This window comes from Dermacentor andersoni, chromosome 5, assembly GCF_023375885.2.
Source record: "Dermacentor andersoni chromosome 5, qqDerAnde1_hic_scaffold, whole genome shotgun sequence".
NCBI classification, from domain to species: Eukaryota; Metazoa; Arthropoda; class Arachnida; order Ixodida; family Ixodidae; genus Dermacentor; species Dermacentor andersoni.
This window is the reverse complement of record NC_092818.1, coordinates 94,037,275-94,063,939: the sequence shown is the minus strand read 5'-3', so window position 1 is coordinate 94,063,939 and position 26,665 is coordinate 94,037,275. Positions and strand designations below refer to the sequence as shown.

Here is a 26,665-nt window from a genome sequence, read left to right as displayed (position 1 = left end):
CCGTGACGGTAGCGACGCTCTTGCTCCTTGGGACAGCGCCCGGTACGTACATGCTTCCTCTCGTCCGCCGACACCTTTGTGACTAGGACTGAGCTCACGCACGGTGCCTTTGCCCGTGCGGGGAGCGCGTACCTCGTGTTGTTCCTATCCCGACGCTAAGCCGAAGAACGGGTGCCTAGTGCTCGCGCGAGGTCGTACCACGCCGAGCCGCACTCATCGGAGGCCCAAGCCGAAGGAGATTGCCCGAGCTCTCGCGAGTTGGCCCATCGGTTATCGCGAGAGCGAGTAGCATAGCCGCCGGGACTTTTCCTAGCGGCGCGTCCCAGCTTGAGCCTGTGCTCTCGCAGCGACGTGCTACAGGCGCCCCTAACTGTATTTTTCGCCCTTGGTGCGGGACCCCTTTGGTTCCCCGCCGTCCCGGGACCGGGCGTTCGTGCAGTGTTGGGTGCCGTTGGAGACAATAAACGGTTTCCGTCAATTTAGGGCAATACTGTGTTCTTGCGTGCGTCGCTCGGTAGCCCCTCGTGGCCTGAGCTCGCGCGCAACGGTGCTAGAGGCTGACGGCTGACGCGGCCCTGTGGCTCGCTAAGCTCGAACCCGCGGTGGTCGGTACTCCTGTGAGACCCTAAGACCCCACACTGGCGCCCAACGCGGATTCAAAGGCTCATTAAGCCTTTGTCTGTGCTTAGCCGAGTTAGTACGCCTTTGCATATTATACTTGCCGCGTTATGTCTGCTAGGCCGAGTGACCTTTGTCATTTGTTAGGTGACTTTTGTCCTTTGTTACCGCGAGCAGACGCCGCGTTGCTCGATAACGGGGCCAGTGCTCCCCTTGAGCAGCGAACTTATGCACCCTCACCTGTCGCAGCCCCCTGTGGGGACGACAACACGAGGCGCTACGTACCAGCTCCCATTGGAGCAGTAGCGTTGTTTGGGAACGGGGCCAGAGCCCTCCCCGAACAGTGCACACCAGCACATTCGTCTGCCACGATTCCCTTCGGAATGCAAGGCAATGCGATGTCGCAGCGCTCTCGATCGGCTCCCTGTGGAGTTGACGGAGCGCAGCACGGAAACGGGGCCTTAGCCCTCTCCGACGTTTGCCCGCGGGCTGCTCCTCAAGTGAGCAGCCAAAACCAGTGGCCTGCCACGGCCCCCTGTGGGGATTACGATGCTGCAGCCACGAATTTCGCTCACTCGTCTCCCTTTGGAGTGCATTCGGTAGTGCCCAGTGGCGCAACCTTCGAGCGCGCACCTGTTTTGTCGACGCTGGCTGCAAGCGGCCTAAGCAATTCACGTATAGCTGCCTCAAGTGGCAGCTGTGAACGACAGCAGGCGCACCCCGCTAGGAGCCCGTTTTGCTCTGGGGCTGGCGGCGCCGCGGCCGGTATCCCTGTGGAAACCGCGCCGCTAATCGAGCTGGACGACTGTTCACCCTTGCTCGGCCACGCCGCTAACGCGCCAACGGTTCCCTTTGGAGCAGGCGCACAGACGCTGTTGCAAAACGCCGCCGAAATGATTCAGTCACTCTCGGGGGCAGTTAAGGCGCTTTCGGCTGTACCGAAATGCGCGCACCCCGCTGTACGGTTGGCAGTCCCGACTTACAGCGGATACGGTGACCTGCTCAGTGCCAGGGATTATTGTGACTCCCTGGTACGCTACCAGAGGGCAAATCGTTTGGAGGATCAGGAGGTGCTGGAACGCGTCGTTCCCGTAGCACTTACTGACACGGCGGCTAGGTGGTACCGGCTTTCCGGATACCGTGCAACAACCCTCGAGGAGTTCCGCGTGGCATTCCTGCGCGAATTCCTACCCGCTGACTACCAGAGTAGGATGCGGCGAGAGCTTGAGCTACGTACACAAGCCCCTGACGAGTCGCTTCAGGAGTACGTACGCGCGATGCAAGACCTGTTCTTGGTCGCTGAGCCCAAAGCTTCGAACGAGGAACGCGTCGAACGGGTGATCAGGCAGGCACATCCGACCTTTTCGGCGTACCTGCGCGGCGGCCGGTTCCGAGATTTAGAAGAATTGGCCGCCGAGGCAAAGCGCATTCAAGGCGACATTCTCGCCGCGCGAGCCTATCGCCCACCGCCGCCCGCCAGCGAGGCCCTTGAGCCACGCTGCGCGTGGGGAGGGCCTGTGCCCCTCCCCCAACGGCAACAACCCGGCCAAGCTGCCTTTGCGGCTACAAACGGGTGTGCATGGGAGCTGAGCGCGCGCGCTCTAGATCCCTACACGTACGGGAGGCGGGCAGCCTGTGCTGCACCACCGCCCGAAATGCATGCGCAGGGACGCCCTTCGACCCAACGCATCGCAGAGGCGGACGCTCGTGATAACAGGCCCTTTGGTCATGCAGCGAGTCGACCCCGGCAGGGAGCTGAGGCCGCTCCGCCTCGGGAAAGGTACCGCGGCGGAGTGCGCTGTTTTCGCTGCCAACAACGAGGGCATATAGCAAGGGACTGCACCGCGCCCAGGCCTCCTGCGAGGTCGGGAAACGGGAGCGCGGGTCGCTCGTGAAGGCACGGGTGACCGAAACCTTGCTTGTCCCCTCGGCGTACCGAGCAGGTTGTGTTGCTGGGGCGCACGCGCCCTTTATTCCGGTGACCATTGTCGGCCGCGAATTTCCTGCGCTGCTGGACACGGGCGCAAGCGCTTCGTTGTTCGGCGAAAAGGTGTTATCCCACTTGCAGAAGCACTCAGTGCGCTTGCGGGATTGCCGAACGACATTCAATCTTGCGAAAGGCGTGGCCCATTCGGCGGGCGCCGCAAGGCTGACTGTCAGGTGGGGAGAGCGAATGAGACGCACGCGTTTCGTTCATCTCCCCGGGCTCAGTGTTCCTGTGATCCTCGGAAGGGACTTTCTCCTTAAAACCGGAATCGTTGTGGACATTGCGAATGGCGGCTATCGCGACGGACCGTTTACGTTGCTAAAGCCGTTCATCAGCCCGCCGGCGTCCGATCTTGCCTGTGCAGATGGGGCGTCGGAAACGTGCCGCGCGCCAAGTTCGGGGGCAAGCCCTCGAGCTGTGCGCTCGCCTGCTAAGACTCCCCTTTGGGAACGAGAGGCACGGCACGAACCGCGTCGCGCGCAGAATTCGGGGGCAGGCCCCTGCGCTATGCGCTTGTCGACTCAAAGTCCCCATAGGGATCGAGCGACACGGCACGAAGAGGCACCACATCCTCTGGCCGCCTGTGCGGTTCATTTGGATGATACACAGAAGGCTCGCTTGTCGGCACTGTTATGCCAGCACGAAGAGCTCTTCACCGATCAACCTGGCTGTACCGATTTGGCGAGCCACGCGATCGAAACTGGAGACGCGCTTCCTTTGAAGTGTAACCCCCGGCCCGTCAGCCTAGCCAAGAGGCAGGTGATCGATGGCTTGCTCGACGAGATGCTATCGGCCGACATTATCCGCCGCTCGTACAGCGCCTGGGCGTCTCCAATTGTGTTGGTGCCTAAGAAAGATGGCAGTCATCGCCTGTGCGTAGACTACCGCCGTCTGAACGGAGTGACTCGTAAGGATGCCTATCCGCTCCCCACGATTAACTCCATCGTAGGAACCCTGGGCAGTGCGAGGTACTTTACTACGCTGGATGCCTCCAAAGGTTACCTACAGGTCCGGATGGATCAGCGTGACCGGTGCAAGACCGCGTTCACGTCCCACAGAGGGTTATTTGAGTTTACTCGTATGCCCTTTGGTCTATGCAACGGTCCTGCGACCTTTCAGAGACTCATGGACCGCGTCCTCGGGGAAGCAAAGTGGTCATACTGCATGTGCTACCTCGACGACATCGTGATTTATTCACGAACCTTCGAAGAACACTTGGCCCATGTTGCCGATGTGCTCGAGAGGGTGAGGGCCGCCGGGATGACTTTGAATCCTGCGAAAGCCCAACTAGCGCAAACCCGAGTTCAGTTACTGGGGTTTACGCTGGGCGGAGGCTCCATTGAGCCGGACCGGGAGAAACTTCGGGCAATCCTCGATTTACCCGCGCCCAAGGACGTACGTGGCCTTCGCCGCTTTTTGGGAATGGCCAACTTTTACCGGTCATTCATTCCGTCCTGTGCCCGAGTGCAGGCACCCTTGAGCAAGCTCTTGGGTAAGTCGGCCGCGTGGCAGTGGGGACCTGAGCAGCAGCAGGCCTTTCGCCAACTGTCTAGCGCCATTGCGGAGACAGCGCAGCTCAGACTCCCCGACCTGACCAGACCGTTCGTTGTCCAGACCGACGCGAGCGATCTGGGTTTAGGAGCAGTCCTCCTACAGGAATACGATGGTGTGTTGCAGCCGTTGGCCTTTGCCAGCCGCTCCTTGATTCCGGCAGAGAGGAATTATTCCGTGACCGAGAAGGAGTGCCTCGCTATCGTGTTTGCACTACGTAAGTTCGATGTTTACCTTGATGGTACGAAATTCGTAGTGCAGACGGACCACAGTGCGCTCAGTTGGCTGATGCGGCTCCGTGAGCCTGCGGGCCGGCTGGCGCGCTGGGCTCTCCTGATACAGCATTATGACTTTTCAGTGCAGTATCGAAAGGGGAGCACCAACGTGGTAGCTGACGCGCTATCCCGTGCCCCATTGTCCACCAAGAGCATTCCTCCAGGTGTTACAGCCACGGCCGGTGCCTTTGCGCCAGCAAGCGTCGGGGGCGAAACGAGCGCAGAGAGAGGCGAGTCCGCAAGCGGGCAAACCTGTCATTCCGCTCTCCAGGCAAGCAGCGCGCCGCAAAACGAGCGAGCGGGGGAGCTTCTCGAAAGCGAACCCACGACGCCGTTGGCTGCAGTCCTGAGTGGGGACGAGACCAGACTCCCCTTTGGGAGAATTGGAATCGCATTCAGCAGGCAAGAGCTACTGAAGGCCCAGCAAATTGATCCGTTTTGTCGCGGAGTGAGCGACGGTCTCAGGGAGACGGAGCGCCGAGACGCTGCTGGTAGTGCGGCGGGCGCAGGGGGACCGGAACCAGCGTGTGTCGCTGGGTCCCCCGCGGATTCATATTTGCTGGATCACGATGGGCTCCTGCTGAAATACATAGCCACCGATGACGAGGCTGTGGACCCGTTTAAGGTGGTTATCCCCAAGAGTCTGAGAAGCGCACTGTTGCGATCATCTCATGACGAACCCTTGGCCGGTCATTTGAGTGGCTCCAAAGTTTTTGCGAAACTAAGCCAAACTGTGACCTGGCCTGGCATAAAGCGTGACATTTTTCGCTATTGCCGTTCCTGCCATGTCTGTCAAACGGTGAAATCAAGGGGTGGCAAGCCGCCCGGGTTGATGAAACCAATTGACAGTGAGCGTCCGTGGCAAGTGGCCACCTGCGATCTTATGGGGCCTTTCCCCAGGAGTAAGCAGGGGTTCACACACCTGATGGTAGTCGTCGATCATTTTTCGAAGTGGGTGGAGTTGTTTCCGCTTCGAAAGGTGACCGCGCGAGCGGTGCTGGAGAGGCTACAGGAAGTTTTTTGTCGGTTCGGCTTTCCGAAAAGACTAATTACGGACAACGCGTCCTATTTCACTGCTCGGGTGTTTGGTGCTACGTGCCGTTCCCTGGGAATTAATCACTGCACCACGTCGCCCTACCATCCCCAGTCCAATTTGACGGAGAGGGTCAATAGAACCCTCAAACCAATGTTGGCGGCCTTTGCCGTAAGTCAAAAGGATTGGGCAGACCACTTGAGTGAGCTCGCGTTCGCAATCCGAACCGCCGAGAATCGCTCGACTGGTTTCTCTCCCGCTTTCCTCAATTTTGGAAGGGAGCTGGCAAATCCGGTGACCAGTGTCATTCAATGTCAGCTCGGGGATGAGGAGGCGCCGGCAGACTGTTCTGCGTACGCTTCAGCACTTCGGGACAGGCTTTGTCGGGCTCTCTGTAGAGCAAGGCAGAGTTTGACTTCGGCCAGGGCCCAGCAGAAGGCTCAGTACGACCGGAAGCATCGCCATCTTTCATTTAAGGTAGGTGATTTAGTCCTGAAGCGCAACCACGCTCTTAGCGACGCGAGCAAGGGGTTCTCAGCCTCGCTCGCTCCTAAGTGGCTTGGTCCGTACCGAGTAGAGAAAGTTTGGTCTCCGCTCGCGTACTTGCTGAAGGATTCCCCTTCGGGAAAACTCAGCCGTGCCCATATCGCCGACCTGAAAGCCTTTGCGTCGCGGTCCGACGAGCTCGCGCCGGTGCCCAGTGGCACCACGCGCAAGCAACAGGGCACACCCGGCGCGAAGGACCGCATTCGGACCACGCACCGGTACAACCTGAGGAGACGGTCACCTGTGTGATATCGCGCCTGACGGCGGACTCTTTCCGCCACCGAAGGCCCTCAGTAATATTGCTTAGCCTCAGTGGGTTAGCTTCTTTGCGGCCAGTGCACGAAAAGAAGCTGGCCCCAGCCCAGCTTTCTGCTAATGTTGTTAGCAGTGTGTTGTAGCAGTGTGCATTTCTTATTTTTTTAATTTTTGGGTACGCATGCTGAGTGTAATTATTGTGTTAATGTTTTAAGTGTACAGTTGTATAGTTCATCTTGTTTTGTAACTTGTACATAGACTTTGACCATTCTTGTTTTCTTCTGTGTTTTTTTTCTCTCTTCTCGTTTTCGTTTTTTTTTTACCTTTTTTTTGCCAAGAAGGGGGTCATGTTGTGTCGTGTCGTGTGTAATTGGCGTGTCGTGCAGCGCGGGGGGTGACAATGGCCACGTTGCCTCGTTGGTGCGGGGGAGAGGGAAGCTTCGACCCTGGATCGGAGCGGCGCGTTGTGAACAACGGGCGGCATGGCGGACGTTGAGGAGTGATGCGCGGTACCACGAGGAGAGTGTGCGCGTGCGTGTGTGTGTGCGTGCGTGCGTGCGTGCGTGCGTGGAGGCCGTTGCTCGTTGCCGCACCAACTCCATCGGATCGCCGCGGATACCGATGGTGGACGGGACCCTATGACATCACGCCAGGAGCTCGGCTCTCTGCAGTCGCCGACGCCGTGCGAACGCCCTGCAACCGCCGCTGTGGCTGCTCATCCATCTTGCATACGGCGGCGTGGCCAGCTGACCTGGCAGTGTCCTGCCCCGTCCACCTGGAGTTCGGGACCACCACCACCACGAAAGCGGCACTCATCGGGCTCGCCGGCAACTCCGATGGAACAACGGTGAGCCCGTTCCTGCGTTAACGTGGCCTGCAATCAAGCCTACGCTCGCAGCTCCCGCGACTTCGTCCACCGCCCTAGCCACAGAACTATACGCGCCGCGTTCTCTTCGCACCCCTGGACATTGCCCCGCGCTAGCAGCAGACTCTTTTGTTAATATTTCTTCCCCCCCTTCGCGGCGTCATTTTCTTGTATTTTAGAGTGTATGATCTTTTATTTATTATTTTTCCATTATCATTGTATGTATGTTTTTTTTTTGTACGCATAGTGCTTGCTGGGCTGAGGTAGCAATTAGCTAGTGCATGAAAGGCTCAGTTGTCTTTGGTGCATTAGCCCCTACCAGCTTCTTCGCCAGACTGGTAGGGGGGCAATTAAGGAGAGGAGGATGTGGGGATTTGGGGAATTCGACGCGCCATTGCGCGGGCGCATTTCACCCATGTCTGCAATCCTTTTTGCCACGTCGTCCTTGCTCCGAACCAGTTTTGGCGGTGGCGCTCCACTTGCGCTGGTTCGCGGTGAGGGCGGAGCTAGTGACGTCACGGAGCGGCCCCGGGTGGCTACTGCCGTGACGGTAGCGACGCTCTTGCTCCTTGGGACAGCGCCCGGTACGTACATGCTTCCTCTCGTCCGCCGACACCTTTGTGACTAGGACTGAGCTCACGCACGGTGCCTTTGCCCGTGCGGGGAGCGCGTACCTCGTGTTGTTCCTATCCCGACGCTAAGCCGAAGAACGGGTGCCTAGTGCTCGCGCGAGGTCGTACCACGCCGAGCCGCACTCATCGGAGGCCCAAGCCGAAGGAGATTGCCCGAGCTCTCGCGAGTTGGCCCATCGGTTATCGCGAGAGCGAGTAGCATAGCCGCCGGGACTTTTCCTAGCGGCGCGTCCCAGCTTGAGCCTGTGCTCTCGCAGCGACGTGCTACAGGCGCCCCTAACTGTATTTTTCGCCCTTGGTGCGGGACCCCTTTGGTTCCCCGCCGTCCCGGGACCGGGCGTTCGTGCAGTGTTGGGTGCCGTTGGAGACAATAAACGGTTTCCGTCAATTTAGGGCAATACTGTGTTCTTGCGTGCGTCGCTCGGTAGCCCCTCGTGGCCTGAGCTCGCGCGCAACGGTGCTAGAGGCTGACGGCTGACGCGGCCCTGTGGCTCGCTAAGCTCGAACCCGCGGTGGTCGGTACTCCTGTGAGACCCTAAGACCCCACAATCTGTAATTGTAAGAGCGAGCTGTAACCTTGTGGCTTGAATTCGGAGAGACGGGTGGACGGACCAGACTGTGATGTCATCCGCACCCGGCAGGTTGCTTGCGGCATTCCGTTAGCTCTAGCAAGGTAAACGAGCTCGGGGGTAGTAGTAATAATACACAATATTTATTGAAAAGAGAGCAAGCGTTGAGCTTAGGATATTTCTACGGACTTCAGACTGGTCTCTTCGACAACAACGAGGGAAGAATGGTACAGAAAGCCATCGGCAACTTCAAGCGAAACTATACTTATGATAACTATTGTGGGAGATAAGGGGTTCTCCTCCGTACTCTTGGGACAAAGGAACGACAACACAGTAGTGCAAACAATCACAAGGGCATTTATTGCACCTTTCATAGATCAATGCCTGCTAGCCGAGTTGCTATCCCCAAAACATGCCGATGGGCGCGCGACAAATCTAGAAGTCCGACTTACCGCGACCGCATTGCGAGCGAATATGTTCGCCCCATGCTGGATCCCAACGCCTGGTCGTTTGCGTGTACGGTCACGCGAATGGTGTCCAAGGCGGCCACGCGAGACGGTCTCGCAGAAGCATGGTAGGCGCACGCGCGGGCGGCACGTCCGCTCCCGCTCGCTTCCCGAACCCAAAGAGACCAAGCGCCTTCCTTTCGGCGCCCAAGTAACCTTGCCTGTCGGCGGCGTTAGCAGCGCAACACTCGCGCCATCTCTCGCACTGCGCTTGTACCACCCGACCGCCGCGGGCGCCAGGCCACGCGAGCCGTGCGGGAAAACAGCATATCAGGGGATGCGCTATGCGGGAAAAACATCAGGGAAGCGCGAGAGTCGCGCATCCCCATATCCCCCCAAGCTTAAATCACTTCTTATTCCGGCGAAACATGTCACACGGTCTAACATTAACCCGTGCTTCGCGAACAAGGTGGTACATGCAACAGTGGCCGCGCCGGGGAAATGTCCACACGCTGTCCGTAACATGCGAGCCGACTGTCCTTGGGGTACACCGCTGGCGTCCGCCGGTCACAGCAGCAGCTTTGCAGACTCGACGGCATCATTCCAGACCAGGACTCCGGAAACGACGACGCAGTAGTCGGTACGAGCAAGTGTCGCTCGCGCCAACGCGCCCTGCTGGCAAGAGCCGCCGTAGCTGTCGGTGACCGCTGGCTCCTTTGTCCGCCGCCGAGGGTTGTGAGCTGGATGCAGGAGGCCGCCGAAGTCGCTGCGCCGAACTGGCCACAGCATCACCATCGCCCGGGGTGACTCGATCGTAGTCCGGGGCAGCAGCGCAGACGATGTGCAGGTGACAGCAAGCCAGGGGTGACTCCAATCACGCTGCGTAAACTCAACACACTCGGCAAACACTACAGTAGTGCAAGGGAGAGGAATTCTGCATGCGCATCGCCCACGTGGTACGATGTTCAACTCGGCTAGCAAAAGATCGGGCAGCTGCTCAGATGCCAAGTTCACGTGAACGAAGCTCGCTTTCTTGAGTCGAACGAGTAATTTCAATTCGTGCGAGGCTAACTAGAATGAGGGAAGCAACTTGCAACACCTCAACGCCACGGTCCACCAGGTTGTGTCCCTCCACGTGCGACAGGCAGCTTCGTAAAGCCTTAGGCCTAAAGCGTCGCTACTCTGACAACAACCGGCATCCAAAAACAACACTCAAAATGAGCGCAAAACGGGCAGCCGCGAGGAGACGTTAGCCCTGTGAGGTGGTCCTACTCCGCTCGGTGCACACAGCATCCGAGTTGACGGCGCCCACCGTCCCAGACGGTGTCGGAGCGCCCGGTGCCAGGCCGCAATACCAGTCAGCCCGTCGTGGCACCCGTGGCCCGCGGCCACCCGGCTCCCAGAGCCGCGACTTCATCCGAGTCAAAGAGATAGAAGAAGCTATTTACATAAGAAATTCGGACCACCCACGAGGCTTCCGTACTCACTCGCTTCAGGCTTGCCTTTGCTCCGCGGGCGCTCAGCCTCGCTCTCCCAGGATCCAGACCACGTGGCTCTCGTACTGACGAATGTCATTAAAGAAAACACTTGCGAAAAGGCTTAGCATGTTGACGTGTTCAAACACACTACAGCCACCGCCGCCTCGCTCAAGAAAGCACGCCGCCAACGCTAGCGATCAAAATCCACGCTAGCCCTACGCTTCGGTTCAAACAAAGGTCTCGAACGAAGCAAAACTGTTAAATCTATCGTCCGATGCCCCAAGAGCCCCACGTTGGGCGCCAGATGTGGGAGATACGGGGTTCTCCTCCGTACTCTTGGGACAAAGGAACGACAACACAGTAGTGCAAACAATCACAAGGGCATTTATTGCACCTTTCATAGATCAATGCCTGCTAGCCGAGTTGCTATCCCCAAAACATGCCGATGGGCGCGCGACAAATCTAGAAGTCCGACTTACCGCGACCGCATTGCGAGCGAATATGTTCGCCCCATGCTGGATCCCAACGACTGGTCGTTCGCGTGTACGGTCACGCGAATGGTGTCCAAGGCGGCCACGCGAGACGGTCTCGCAGAAGCATGGTAGGCGCACGCGCGGGCGGCACGTCCGCTCCCGCTCGCTTCCCCAACCCAAAGAGACCAAGCGCCTTCCTTTCGGCGCCCAAGTAACCTTGCCTGTCGGCGGCGTTAGCAGCGCAACACTCGCGCCATCTCTCGCACTGCGCTTGTACCACCCGACCGCCGCGGGCGCCAGGCCACGCGAGCCGTGCGGGAAAACAGCATATCAGGGGATGCGCTATGCGGGAAAAACATCAGGGGACGCGCGAGAGTCGCGCATCCCCATACTATATATAGATCACAGTGATTACGTGTGATATAGATGGCTGAATGACAATATAGATGAAGTGGCGTACGTATAGACCATGTCTGTTCCTAATGTGTGCAGTGGTTTAGTTATTTTCGAGTAGTTTATCCTGTCTTACCTGTATGCATGTTCCTTAATTTTTTTTCCGTGTACTGTGGTACTCATGGCCTTATATTTAATAGTGTTGCAGTACATATGTATATGAGCGACACTAGTGGCAGGGATCTGCTGATTTTTCATTATTAAAAAAGCATATTACACTCCACAGGGTCGTTCTTCTGATGAGTAGTCGACTTTACAGCTGCCTGGTAAAGGACCACAAAAAAAAAAGATTTGTAATAAGACACAATAGGGCAAGGCTCTGGTGTCAGCCAACTTCTTTATTCTGAACACCCTGGTACTTCGTCGTCTTCGTTCGGACCCTCTCTAACTTCTTCACACTGTCCACGCACAGTCCCCCTCTGACGGCGCATCCTTCTTGGGATGACACATAAAGACGTTCCCAATGGTTGCAAACTCGAGCACGCCATCATCGTTGACCTGATCAACTCTCTTGAGAACACCTTCTTCCACTGCAGTTCGCATCACGCGATACGGTCCCATGTACACCTGTTTCGTACTCGGAGGATTTAACCAAAGCTTCTTTCTCCGTAGTCGTGTAATTGAGTTGCGCTTTCGAGAATGTATGCGGATAATGCCCCACGATCTTCTGTGGCCGGCTCCGTGGAGCTTCTGTATTCCTTTGGTAAAGCACTGCACCTGTGCCGTAATAAGAAGCGTCGGTGTTGAGCTCGAAGGACAACTTGAAGTCTGGAAGCGTCAGAACTAAATCAGACGAAATGGTGCTCACAGTACTTTGATAAACGGAGTCACACTCTGTTTTCCACCAAATTGGCACATTCTTCTTGGTTTTTTCTGTGAGGCACTTTGAATTCGTAGCATAATCTCTGATGAATGACCGAAAATGCCCCGCAAAGCCGAGAAATACCCGCAATGAATGTAAGCCATACGGATTATGCATTTTTGAGATTCGTTCGACTGATTCCTGCTTTGTTGCATTGGTTTGGCCATCAAACACTTTACCAACTTTCCTTTGAAAAAACTTACTTTTATTGTTATTAATCTTGAGTTCCGCATCACTCAGTGCTTGAAGTACACAAGCTAGCTGCACTGAGTGCTCCTCCTCATTCCGTCAGCAAATCATTATATCCGTCGATGTACATGTTACCAAACTTCCCAAGAAACGGTCGCAAGACATCGTTCATCATCTGGAACCAGGCGGGTGAGTTCTTCCATGCAAACGGGAATCGATTATACTCACAGATGCCAAATGGCGTTATGAAGGCAGAGTATTTCTTGTATTCCTCAGAAAGTAAACTTTCCAAAATCCTTTACATAAGTCAATACACGAAAACGTTCTGCATCCACCAGTCTCGTATATATGATAGAGTCTTTCCGTACAATAGGAAAAGGAAAAAGCTCTGTCTACTTGTTAATTTGTAGCCTGCGCAGAATCAGAGGCTTCCATCTTCCTTAGGTGCAATAGCGACGGGCAACCCGTATGCAGATGTGGATGGACGATTGATCTGGGCACCTAACATCTTTTGAAGCTCGTTCTTCAGCCACATTTCCTTCTCCCGTGAGATATTATAGGGCTTCTTTCTCACCATTATAGTATCGCCTAACTTAAATGGTACCTCAAACTTGGTAGTTACCTTGGGATATCCCTTCAAGCATAGCACTTCCGGGTAAAGCATCTTGACATCTTCAGTTGACGATATGACGATACCTTCCGCAGCTCCTCGAAAACGAAGCTGCAGAAGCGCTGAGACTGTGGCGTTTTTTTTTTCTGTAGTTACTTCTCCAGTCCAGTAGATGTTGAGGTGAAGTTCACTGATGGCTGGACGCGAAAGAAGTAATTCATAGGGCACTCCGTCGAGTACTAGCGCCGGCGCAGCAAGAGTGTTGCCGAAACACGATATAGTTACACATGTTCATTTATCGCGAACATCTCGCCTTCCGTCGTATCCATGTACTCCTACAGGCCGTCCCTGTTGTACTTCCTCACTGTCAACGATATTGGCGTTAATAATTTTGATGCTTGCTCCGCTGTAAACTAACGCGCTCCTTTCTTTTCCATCAACAAAAACAGGTATGTACAGGATGCTTGCATGCGACAAATAAACAGCTTTTCTTGCTGTCGTCAGGTGGAAGCCGAAACCCTTTTATTCAGTTTTTGTTACATCCATCATGTGACTCTTCACATGTGCTTGAGCCTCCTTGGTCAGGTAGAAAGGACACAGGAGTAGCTGCAGACTTCCAGCTTGCAAGCGGGCGTCTTTCATCATCTCGTGTGGCTGTTGGACATCTTGCATCAGGCATCATGGGTTGCCGCTGGAGTCCTGAGTCTTGTAAGTACAGGTTTCGCATTCCATGCTGAAGTTCAGCCGTTTTGGGCCCTCTCACTTGTATTTGCTTCTGAAGGTCGGGGCTCAAACCATGAAGGATAAACGGAACCAAGGACGTCTCAAGCAAAGCTGAGTCAGCCAGCTGGTGTAACCTCCTTTTCTCATAAAAACAGCTGAATGCAGATCCAAATCTATACTTGAATAGCTTTGTCTCATAAGAATACCTTGTCCTCACCGAAAAAGCCGAGAAACCTTTCCTTTTACCTTTCACTACGTCCAGGGTTTGTTGTTGTGAGTGTTGACACGCAATTCGTACCAACCCTTCGCTGTTCCTGACAGGAATAGTCGCTTGTTTTTCACTTTAACTTCATCATTGTGCCAGTAGTTCATTGCAGACATATTCATAAAATGTTAGCCAGGACTCGGGACCACTGAACTCTCCATCAAATGTCTGGCTTCACGCGTTCAAAATTCGGTCTGTTTATTCCTCTTTCAGTCACGTTTACGAGCAAACGCATTAATTCATTTTGCTGTCCGTTCTGTTCCTCTTGAACATCAAGAAACTTAGCGATAGCCACCCACACTCTCATGTGGTTCCCCGCTCAGATGGGATCCATCATGGGAGACCCCACAAGCCTCAACGAGCTGGCCAACTCCAAGGTGCGAGGTCTCGCTTTCCACGACCATGGAGAACTCCTCCGCCGGCCCGCAGGGGTGGAGAACAGAGATCAACCGACCACATACAATGAAATTACACAACACTTTTATCTCAGCAGGAGAGACTTTCCCCTTCCTCACAAGAAGTTAAATAGAGCGCAGGCATTGACCCTCAGATTATTGCAAACGGGCTCGTATCCCAGCCAGGCTTTATTCCACAAGCTTTATCGCTACACTTATGCCACTAGTTCTTGCAGGCACTGCAATGACATCGCTAGCCTAGACCATATGCTCTGGCGTTGCCCCTCGTTGCGAGGCACGGAACAAATCAATGAGGACAAGTGGCCCTCCGCTACCAAGAGCCCCGATGCCGGGGCGCAACTATGGGCTGTCCAGAGGGCCCACGATGCGGCGGTCGGGCATGGCCTGACTGTCCCAACGTGGGAGCGGCCCGCAGCGCGCTGAGTCGCGTACCTGAGGACTTTCATTAAAGTTTTGCATCTATCTATCATTCCATCAAGTTTACGCCACTGTCAGACGAAGCAACGGTAGCAGGCTTCGCGCAATTTCGAATTAGACTCAGAACAAAATTCTTATGATCTTGAAGTTTTATATTCAGCTTCACTTTTTCTTTCGCAATTAAATCATCTGAAGTGAGCTTTGTTCTAGCGCCTATACAGGAGTCAAATGCGTTGGTGCTCCCTGCTTCCGGAAGAGCTTGTTCTTCTTCATCTTGGAGGGTTGCAGCCAACATTCGGATGGCACCGCGTTTATTTGCCCCGATGATGAAGTCCACCCACATTTCAACTTGAAAGAGAGAGGAATGATGCATAGAAAGGCAGGGATGTTAACCAGAGGTAGTTCCGGTTGGCTACCTAGCACGGGGGAAGGGTTAAGGGAGATAAAAAGACAAAGAAAGTGGAAGGTGGAGATAGAGAGAGAGAAAGAGAGAGAGAAAGAGAGACGAGCACAAACAAACCTCGTATACACTATATATGAAGCGGTAGGGGGCCGCGTTCTTAAAGTATATCGTGAAGCCCCGTAGACCGCAGGAACCTTACTAACGCTAGTAAGGCTATCCACCAGTCTCGTCTATGATAGAGCATACTCATGCAATAGGAAAAGGAAAAAGCTCTGTCTGCTTGAATGTCCATACAGAAGCTATGCGGCTGCGCCAATTTACAGTACAGTAGGGCTAGGCTGTGGTGATGATGGTGATGATGGTCCATATTATGGCTCATACCCACACTGGGAGATTGGCCAAGCATTGCGTGCTGAAACAATTACCTTATCGTCTGAAGTGTTACATATTGGATTAAAAAAAAGAGAAAAAAAGATACAAAAACTAATAAATTACGAACGAACATTCAGAATGTTATTCGTTTAGTTGATTTATGTAACCGGAAACGGCATCAAACACGTCCCTGTGGCTGACCCCTATAACTGAGGCACCGAAAAATCGCATTATTTCTGATGACAACATTAACCCTAATTTAGCAAGTGGAATTTCTAGGTGTCTTTTTCTTAACAATTTGTATCGCCGACATAACAAAAATAGTGATCAAGGGATTCTGTTTCTTGGCAGTATGGGCACAGAAGCGATAGCGCCAAACGAGTCCTGTGCAAATATAGGTTTAATGGAGGGACACGGCAGCGTAATCTCGTGATAACTACTTCTGATTGTCTTGATGGTCACCACTGGATTTTCCACAGAAATTTCACGTGCTAAAAGTCTGTCCATGTTATTATTGATTGAATGATATCTCTATGAATTGAATGTTTGCGATGTCTAATTGTCGTTATGTGCATAACTACTGGAAGAACCGGCATTACAGGTCCACTCAGGAATGCTCCCGCTAATGAGTCTGTCATTTCATTTAAATGTAATCCACAGTGACCTGGTACCCATAATAGTTTTAGAAAATTCAACTGTGAAGGAACTAATGTTATAAACGTCTTTATAGTTGACAAATCGGATGAAGCTGTAAGCGAAGTACAAACACAATGGGAATCTGTTATAGTAACCGCACTTATTGAGTTCGAAGGGAGTTTTTGAAGCGCCGAAATCATTGCTAAAAGCTCGGCTTCAAAAACTAGAGTGAAATCTGGCCGTCTCAAAGAAAATGACCAGCCAAGCGAAAGTAAGGAAATGCCTATGCTCGCCTTTTTGTTGTTCTTTTCGTTTATGCTTTGCTTTGCTCCACTCCGAACGTGGCCCACACCCACTATGGGCGATTGGCCAATAATCAGGTGACCTAAGAAAAAAGATTATCCGAGTCTTTATTCTAAACCCCTGGCACTTCGTTGTCTTCATTCAGGCCTTCTCTAACTCCTTCACAACGTCCACGTACAAGAATAAGTGGTGATTTAGCGGTAAATGATATAGAAATGCACTAGCATTAGGTCGCACCTCTTTGAGGTCCAGGATCCATGATTTAAGCAGCGTTGACCAGATTTCAAAGTGTTGTTGCGAAGACCATTCGACAAACGTCCTGCCTCTTCAAAAAGCGAAGTGCAACTGACGGTGACATCTACCGCGTGACCAGCTTCCCACACTTCAGATACACGCGTTTCCGCTTTGACACTCCTAATGCTAAAAGAAAAAAAAAATGGGTGGGGGGCGGGGGGATAAAATAAGACAAAAACCATCCTTGATGATTATCTATGTCATGCGAAGCATTTCTGGAAAGGTGTAGACGACACAAATGTGTGGGTAAACGTTTCATTGCTATTCTAAAGTGCTTTCTTTGATGCCTCTTCAAAGTCAGCATACCAAAATCAGCGTCGTGTCGCCCTAGTGTGACAGGGACTTAACTAGCAGCAAATAAATTTAGGAATATACGTTCACAAGTTATCTTGAGCGCTAAATCATAACGCAGCCCGGTACTGGTTTCCGTGATTTCTTGTTCATTCTTTGTTTAAGAGGTAAATAATGTTTAAGAGGTAAATAATGGGGAAAATGAAACAGAACGCAGAAAAATTTAATCTCTAAATCCATTTTTATTTTGAACGGCGTTTTGACACGTTAAATGGCGCGGCTCTCTTGTTCAGTGTCATGTATATTTTTATTATTATTATTTCTGGTACTTCACAGGTTTGCGACGAATTAACGGGAACGAAGAACTAAGGTATCTTAAATGAGAGAAAAATAAAAAAATAATAAAAAACAAGCTGCGTTGTTCACGTTGTACAACCACCATGAATAACACCCCGCATGTTAAAACAGAAGTAGACAGAGCCGAAATTCATCCATATTACGACAAATGGACAGTGGAATTGTGAACTGAAAAATCGACGACAATAAAATGAAGCCAGACAAAGCAAATTCCTTGTTCCATCCGACATTATGGTTGGACATGGGCGAAAGAATCGTTGCATAATGCTGCTCCTTAATGTCCGCCTCAAATGCAGTCCCGTTCTGCGCAATATAAATATACAAGTTATACTGCGGTGAATCATATTGAAAGTGGAATCACGGTCGGAGGGCATAGCATGAACCCTGCCGATGCATCACTTAGGTGGCCTCTAAAGAGCAAGTTGAAAAAGAGAGAAAAAAAAGAAATGGTAGTGGTGATACCAGAAAGAACGTATTGACTTGTATATTACCAATGCAGTTGTACAGGAAACCTCGGAAGGACGTATCTATAATTGTGCGGATAATTGAATGTCACACATGCGAATATCCGCTTCATAAACAAACTAGTACTTTCTTTACAGATAGGGCCACACTTGTTGCCGAAGACAATCAAGGCGATTAAATGGCCTCGGCTAGGTTAGAAACAGCTTTGAATGATTGCAAGTCAGGTATATGGCGCCAGCGCTCGAGGGACAGGGGGTGGCGGCCGCCATTCCCTCAGGCGTTGCGCCCGAATCGGCTCAATCAACTCAGTGGTATCGCACTGGCCGTCGCGGGCACTGAACGAGAGCACGCCAGCTGTGATTATGTGTGCTGTACGGTCGAATAAAAACGAATAAAAGCAAAATCAAGTATCGAATGGCTCTCCAATCACTGACTGATGTGTTTACGGGCTCATAAATATATATATATATATATATATATATATATATATATATATATATATATATATATATATATATATATATATATATACAGGGAGCGCAAGGTGGTCGAAACAAAGACTCAAACTACCACAGTCACGTCCGAAATAGCTCTGGAGGTCTGTCAGTACACTTATTAGGCGTCTCGGATGCCCTTACTGTGACAGAAGATGGCGTGTATAATTATGGAACACACTATGTCCGGCGACCGTTTTCCCACTCTTGGTGTTCTTCATCAAGATACATTGCGTATGCTTCACCCCATAACGCAACTGTATTGCCACAAAGCTGACTTTAGAAAACCGGTGCTATGTATGCTCAGAGTTTTATCCTAGCCAAATTTACCTTCCCGTCTAATTTATTCGCTCGACTTCTGCAGCAATAAAAGTGGCGGTATCGTGAATTTAAGTACACTGCTATGTACACTGCAACGGTTTTTGAGATCCAAGAGTGAGATTTAGCCAAATTTACATTCCTGCCAAATTTATTTGCTCGAATTCTGCAGCAATAAAATTGGCGGGAATGTGAATTTAAGTACGCTGCTATGTGCGCTGCAAGGGTTTTTGAGATTCAAGACTGAGACGAAATGGCTAGCGGTGTGGCCGGCCGGGCCGCCCGAGTATGGACCCGGGACGGGTACGCGCCAGGACTGAAACCACTGGGTCGGGCTCGGGTGGGCCAGTGCACGGCATCTTTAGGTTCGGTGTGTGCTCGGGCCAGAAAAAGAAAGAACAGTCTATGCAGCAGGGCTAGACAATATCGAGGATACATCGCGGGGACGCTCGACTCTCACGCGTCCTCTGATGTTGTTTTCCCCGCATGGCTCTCGCGTCTCCTGTAATCTGGCTTCTCCCCGCAGCGTAGCTAAGCGCCGGCTGCGGTCAGCGTGGGCACATTACGAGAGATGGCGCGGTCGTTGCGTTGGTAACGCCACCTAACGGCGGGGTTAGTCGGGCGCGAAAGTGAGTAGGCTATTCCTCTTTGGCTTGGGGTGAGCGAGCGACGCCCACTCTCCACGCGTGCGCCAATCCACGTTTCGTGGGACCGTCTCGAGAAATGCTTTGCAGCGGGGCACCGGGATGGACGAACATGATCGTTCGAACGCACCACCGCTCGCGTGACCGCGTGACCGTATACCGACGAACGACTAGGCGTTGGTGTCCAGCGGGGAAGCGAACATATTCGCCCACTATCCTGTCGCGGTGAGTCGGACTTCCTCAATTGGAAGTCCGACTCACCGCGCCCACATTCGGCTAGCAGACATTAGTGTGTGAAAGGTGCAATAAATGCCCTTGTGATTGTTGGCACTACTGTGTTGTCGTTCCTTTGTCCCAAGGGCACTTGTGAGACCCAACAACGTGCATCTTAGCTACTTAATAATGGTTCCACCGGTAGTATCTTTTATTTGTATCGTGATACATTCGGGAAGACGTGTATTTTCAATACATTGATTGAGTGAGTATTGTGTATCTTTAGATACCAGATACACCTATAGCAAAATCAGCGAAAACGCCCAGAATCACTGCAGGCTAGCAAATTAATTGTAACGAAACTTATTTTAAGAGATCCGCCGCGGTGGCTTAGCGGCTATGGTGTTGCGCTGCTAAGCACGAGGTCGCGGGATGGAATCCCGACCGCGGCGGCCGCATGGGGGCAAAATGCGAAAACACTCGTGTCCCGTGCATTGGGGACCCAATGCAGGTGTCTGTGACTACGAAGCAGGTGTCTGTGACTACGGCGTGCCTCATGATCGAATCGTGCTTTTGGCATGTAAAACCACAGGATTCAATTGTTTTAAGGCACGGCATATTTATTTTGACTCACCTTTCTAATACATAACCACGACCAGGAGTATAAACAATGCATCAAGACTATTTCAATGAAGAAATTTTGCATTTTATGAATTTAATAAATGGCGGCGCCCGCCTGCCTCTATATTTTAGGAGAATACGATGCTGTGCGGCGCTATTGTGCCCGAAACGAGAAACGTAGTTAACCGGAACTAAATGCTACCGCCATTATTCATTAATGGACTATGTGAACAGCTAGCTTAAGTTTTGGAACATATGGCTAATGTGGATGATTAACAATATTCACTAATTAACGTTTAAAGTACTTGCATGAATTTAGAGAACATGTTATAATTGCAAAATTCAAGTCAGCGAATACTCCGAGCATACGACATAGCGTTTTACTAGGAACTGTGCGCGTACGACGAGCTTCGCGAAAGAGGCATTGAAACTTTGTCCTGAAATAATCGCGGTTCATGCGACAGCTTTTCATTTTCTAAGGTTTGGTAACATTATTTCAAACAGCAATGCATTGGTGACTGTTAGTAACTGTTACTGTTAGTATTAGTTAATGCCAGTCACTGCTAAATACCCGCACAGATGCTCCGAAATAGACATGTCCAGGAATTTCGGACATTGCCCCTTCGGCTATTTGTTGACCTTCACCGCAGTGCACCAGCGTAACTTTATGGGTACCGTTTGAAAAAGAAAAGATATTTCATATGGCCGCCCCAATTTCAATAACTTTTAGTTAGCAACATCGAGAGGGTACGTACGCACTTTTATTAACGTCCATATTTACAGCACTTAGTCGTACCGTCTTAAATACGTTAGAGCAGTGTTTGGTCAGAATTAAAGTGCGGACACAGAACGGAGGAAGAGGTCGAGAAAATTGGCAACCAAGTGCAGAGTAAATAAACGCGTGAGTAGGCAACTCGGAGTCATCAAAAAGAAAGTGAGGAAAACAGAGACGGTGAATTGGATACAAATAACAAAAAAAAAAAAAGAAGAAGACCATGGAGATTTGCAAATACGGTGAGAAAGAAATCAGGAGTGAGGAACTGTACGGATGGATAACACAAAGCGCAGTGACTTGCTATTTGAGGCCCGATCGAGCTGGCTGACTGAGGATGAAAACACACCGGAGGAAATATTTGAAACAAGATGAAGCACGTGTCTGCGGCAGCAAGATTCCGTAAAGGTCTCAGCACATCGTAGTGGAATGTCAAGGTATTGCCCCAGCAAGACCAGTAGGAAACATCCAGCTCTGGAAAGCGCTGGGATTCCAAGCGAAAGGCAGCATTAATTGGTCAGCAGCGGAGATAAGCAAGAGACGTTTAGAAAATTGTTGAAAAAAAAGGAGGGAAGAAATTGACAGAACAGGAGCCGTTACAGGCATAGGTAGCTAACTGTACAATACAGAGACAGATGTTTCAATGATGAAAAAAAAAAGAGCAAGGAGGGATAGACAGAATGCTAGACTGCGATAGATGCAGCAAAAGTCAATTAGATCAAGCAGGCTAGGCGACTAGCTGTCGCGGCCCTGTTTCAAATGGGGATGTCAATAAAAAGCATCATCATCATCAACACTCAGAAAGCTGGATGGAGGCTGGAGTGTGGGGCCTGCATGATTCTTCTTCGCAAATTTACATTCGCCACCTTTATCAAGCTGAAAACGTCGGTGACCGACGTTGTATGAGCGCTAATTGTTTGTACACGTCCGCCACCAGACACCACGCGCATGGTCGGGAACACCATGCACTTGCTTGCCGCGTCGCTTTCGCAGCGTCGTGTGCTCTGTTCTCTTCAGAGAGAAAGCGGCACAAGTACGCATTCATACGTCGCATACTGACCCCATCTTCCCGCTGGTTCCTCTGATTGGTTCGTGGGCACCGTAGCTTCTCTGCGCTGCAAGCAGATAGAAGCTGTCGAATTTCACGACACCACGACCAGTCCTGAGGGGAACATTATTTAGGTCCTGAGGGGAAATCAATCCGGCGGCTCCACCCAGGTCGGGGCCGGTAGACAGAGTCCTTCGGCGACGGCCCGGGCCCTCTGGACAGCCTTGAGCTGAGCGATGAGCTCTGTGCTTCTGAGCACTGAGTCCCAGGAAGACTGGTCGGGAAAGTCCGTGCTCGCGTTGGCAGGGCACAGCCAGAGCATGTGTTCGAAGTTGTTGTATTCGTGGCCGCAGTGTGTGTGAGCATACAGTAGGAAGGTCAGGATTAATCCTGCTTAGTGTTGTTGGTGTGATGCATGTCCTAGTCTGCAACTATCTGTAAGTGACGGCCTGTGCTTTTTTGAGCTTTGGGTGAACGTACCCTAACCCGGTCATCATAAATAAAATTAATCCGGACTGCGGGGTTTCAGTCTATTGTAGTAAGTGTGGGGGTTTGCTCGATTTAGAACACATGCTTTGGCGCTGCTTGGCGTTGGCCGGTGATGGTTCTCGAGGTGAACAGTGGTGGCAGCGGATGCTGCACAGTGAAGTGCTGGCGGACGAACTCAGGGCTGTCCAGAGGGCCCGTGTGACGGCCGAGGGGCTCGGCCTCTCTGTACCGACGTGGGAGCGGCCCGCATCCAGTCCCAGACTGATCCCTCAGGACCTAAACAAGGTTCTTCATACCATACCGTACCATAAGCTGCAATATCTCCGGTATCGGCTTCTCTGTCCTTTTGGCGGAAGAAGAAAGGGTCAGCTAAGTGTCAACGCGCGCTACCACAAAGTTTCATTCAATAATTACCAGAGGGAACTCTGGCTCTACAGGAGCTGCAATGGAAGCATGGGAATTATGGGAAGTACACGTACATGGATTTGCCTAAACTTCGTCCTTCTGGCTTCAAACGGTTTCGTGACTTTGTAAACTCATTTTCAACAAAGCAATGCGTAATAAATAATTAAATAAACGTTATTAAAATTGTCCGACGGCAGGATTCGAGCACAGAGCCTCTAGCACAGATGCCGATATTGAAAACATTCCGCCACGGACGCATGCATTGACAGGGGACATAAAACGGCCTTACGAATTTATTGCGGGCAAGCCATTGCCTTGAGACGCTTGGCGCGTTTCGATCATTTGGCCACCTCGACAAGCTGAACCGTTGCAATTAGTAGCGATTGTCTTCTGCACTTCGAAAAGCATAGATTGCTCTGGAATCCCCGAGAATGAAGGCATATATAAAGCGTATTAAACAAAACTACGAGAACGTTTGAATCCACAAGCACGATGACAAAACAAATCCATGAACGAATCCCATCATTCCCATTGTGGCTGAACGATTGCAGCGCCAGAGATCCCTCAAGTAATTATTGTAGGAAACTATACGTACTCACTGCGATTAACACGCGGTCATCGCGTCAGCGTCCCGTGAAAGAAAGAGAAGAAGAAGAAGAAGAAGACGGATCTAGCGTGCGCGCGCACGAGATCCGCGCTGTGGCCGTTCCCGTCTCGTTCATAATTCGTAGGTTACGTGCAAGTGCTGGTTACGTTCCGTCGACGACCACTCCTCTCACCCTGGTTCCCTATACACCACTGTGCGTTTTGGGCGTCCCCCATTGCTTCGGGACGGGTCCAACCCTCACTGATCGCTATAAGTGCGTATAAATTCGTATCACATTTCGTTCGCGCACGTTTTGCGCCTGAATCACTCCCTTGATTGTCTGGCATTCTTCTTCTCCTTTTTCTTTCCTTTTTGCGCTTTTGCATTTCAGAACCAGCGACGCCCGTGCCCCTTGTTTCAGACACCGCAAAGCAACGATGGATCTGACGACGGATGCCAATTACCTCGTGGATAACCACCACCGCACCTACTACCTGGCGCTCTTCGCCTTCTTCACCATGAGCAGTAAGCCGGCGCACACTAAAACCTTCTGGAGTAGACGGCAGCTGAATTTTATTTATCGCTCTGGTCAGCGATAAATAAAATTTACCCAGATCAGCGCTATGGAGTTTATCACGAGAGCGTATATCTTAGCGGATATCTCAATTTCCCGAATTGTCATTTTGTTTCGACTTGTTGACGACGCCTCAGGTCTTGTCAACAATAATATCGCAATTACAACGCCGAGGTACGGCTTGCGTGCATTTCTCTCTCTCTCTCTCTCTCCCTATATATATATATATATATATATATATATATATATATATATACACCACCGCGTTGCTTTCCAAGAAAAAAGACAACACACACACACACACACACATATATATATATATATATATATATATATATATATATATATATATATATATATATATTATTTTTTGTTCTTAGAGAGCAACGCGGTGGTGCCACCAGCGAGCGCAGCACGCCTCGCAAGCTCAGATAATGGGTATCCAAAAATTTTCTGACGTGGAGCGACGACGGTGGTCTTAGAAGGGTTCGGAAAAGTTAAACGATTTGAATTCTTTTTTTCTTATGCTCCAAGCATTAAAATACACTTTTGTGAGCAAACAGTGAAGCCCCCCCCCCCCCCCCTTTTTTTTTTCTCTTCAGTTTTGGGGCATCTGCGAGAAGCTTTTTCTCGCGAATTGAGTCATTGTCGACATGAACCGCCCGGTAGTATAGTCGACGGAACAAAATGCTAGCATTCTTCTTCTTTCTTTTAAATGCATGTTCTTTTATACGCAGGGCACCAACAACTAAAGTCGTTTCGCATATCTTCCGTACGACAAACCGCAAAAGCAAATTCATTTCCCCGGTATTGCGAGACAGAACACACCGCGGTGGCGAGCATTCGATGCCCCTTAATTGAGTCAACGGTCCATCAAATATTTACGCTCGCGTTTCTCAGCGAGCCACCGCGAGCCTGTACAAGAAGAAGCAGACGACAGGAAACCGAACAAGCGTTTCATGTTTTGTGTTTTTCGTCTGTGTCTCGAACACCAGGTTCGGCGCTGTTACTGTCATAACGACAAGTACGCCAACATGTTTGACGCAACTTGGCAGCATTCGCGCACTTCTGAGTGGAAGTAAACGTCCCGCGCGTAGCTAAAGTCTTCATACGTCGGGCGAAGAAACTGATCAGACCGCGAGGAAGCGTTCACAGCGTACAACTTCCACTGCCTTCGTGGGCGCGTTGCAGCGATGCTGAAGACCATCCAGCGACACATCCGCGTCCCGTACACGCTGGTGGTGTTCCTGGTGGCGGCCGGCTGCACCACTCTGTACGCGATTACCAGCAAGCGGTTAGACTTCTACTACGGCTCTATCGGCGTGCAAGCCATAACGGTCTTCATGCCGGCCTTCGTCGTGCACACCACGCAGGGCATCAACAACTACATCTTTCGCCGCTGTCACATCGAGATCACCATCTTCTCCTTGGGAACATTCGGTACGTTACGTTTCCCTCGACCTGTGTTGAATGCGTCCGCCTATTCGAGGCATGGAGAGGCATTTTGTATGAAACCGCAAATCGGGGCGCCACTCTTCCATCACCACGGAAAGAGTGGCGCTTCGGCTGAGACGTGCGCTCCAGTGAGTTTAATATTTTTTCCCACCTTCTGGACTGTTGAATAAAACAGATACGAAACGCGGGTTTGATTTTGTTATACATAGTATGCACGTACGTCATTCAACGATACTCCGCGATTTCCGGTTTACGGCAGCACCATGTTGGGGAACCTATAGGCCCATAGAGGCCTATGCGCGCGCCTGTTGATAAGGTACCCCAAGATGGCGGAAGGTAGCGGAAGCAGACGACAGCAGCGGATGTGACGTCACGTGCATACTATGTATAAGGGTTAAAATGAAGAGATTTTCCGGTAAAGCTGCCGTTGAGCTAACGCAGTTTAGTCTAACTTTGTTGATAATGATAAAAAAAAAATGGCGAAACAATAATATTTTCGTGCCTATAACAAGGTGCTGTTTAACATGACAAACTGGGGAAGGAACACACAACAGAATGTCAACGGTATTTGAACCGAACGCGAGGAAATTGGACGTGTATCTTAAATGGCAAAAATGTAGTTGCTTTCGTTAAGAGTGTAGGCTTAAATTAAAGGAAAGTAGACGAGTTAAAAAAAGCATTATGAAATGACTGAACGCACAGTTTCTGAATGTGGACCACGAGATCCCGCCTTCTTGCCCTTGTGGTGTATAACTCTGCAAGCTAGTGATGTTCACAGCGTATACTGGCGAGGTCATCTACGCGTTTAGTTCCCTCTGCGCAATGTGTTCGGTCAATATGAAAAGGAACAATCAAGTCGCTTTAAAAAGGTCGTAGCGGGTAAACACACATTTCCCGCTAAAAAATTTACCAGTATTCCGACCCTTTCGCAGTGCTCATGACTGTACGCACTGAATTTCCGCTGAAATGGCATTCGCTCTGGCCGCACTGTTGGAGTACTCTTCTCAAAACTAAATTTGTTGGAGGAAAACGGTTTGCTATATATTAGCGAAGAAAATTAGGTTGCCCCTAGACACCATTAGGATGCAACCACACTTATAGCATTCAGCAGGGTAGGTTAACGTTATAAATTACATGTTACGTCTTACTTTGTGTGGTTTGCATTGCTTTTTTGCCAATGCCATTCTTATGCCGTGTGTGGCGTAACAGTAATTTTCGTAAAATTTTTTTGTGCCATCTTGGGGTGTTGTTCAGCGCTGTGA

General features: G+C 51.2%; 1 protein-coding gene across 1 annotated transcript; it reads left to right on the top strand.

Moving 5' to 3' along the window:
• The first annotated feature begins 1,353 nt into the window (after window positions 1-1,353).
• On the top strand, window positions 1,354-26,665 carry LOC140218559 (uncharacterized). The gene is made up of 4 exons (XM_072288341.1): window positions 1,354-2,398; window positions 23,766-23,899; window positions 25,140-25,388; window positions 26,658-26,665. Exons 1-4 carry the CDS (start codon window positions 1,512-1,514, stop codon window positions 26,663-26,665), a joined length of 1,278 nt encoding a protein of 425 aa, XP_072144442.1. The 5' UTR covers window positions 1,354-1,511.

Bases quoted from the DNA above. Each gene is read 5' to 3' on its own strand.
- LOC140218559 (XM_072288341.1), top strand. From the start codon at position 1,512: ATGATTCAGTCACTCTCGGGGGCAGTTAAGGCGCTTTCGGCTGTACCG. The intron at 2,399-23,765 runs GTACCGCGGCGG...TTTGCATTTCAG, and splicing joins GCCGCTCCGCCTCGGGAAAG to AACCAGCGACGCCCGTGCCC. The intron at 23,900-25,139 runs GTAAGCCGGCGC...GGCGCGTTGCAG, and splicing joins CGCCTTCTTCACCATGAGCA to CGATGCTGAAGACCATCCAG.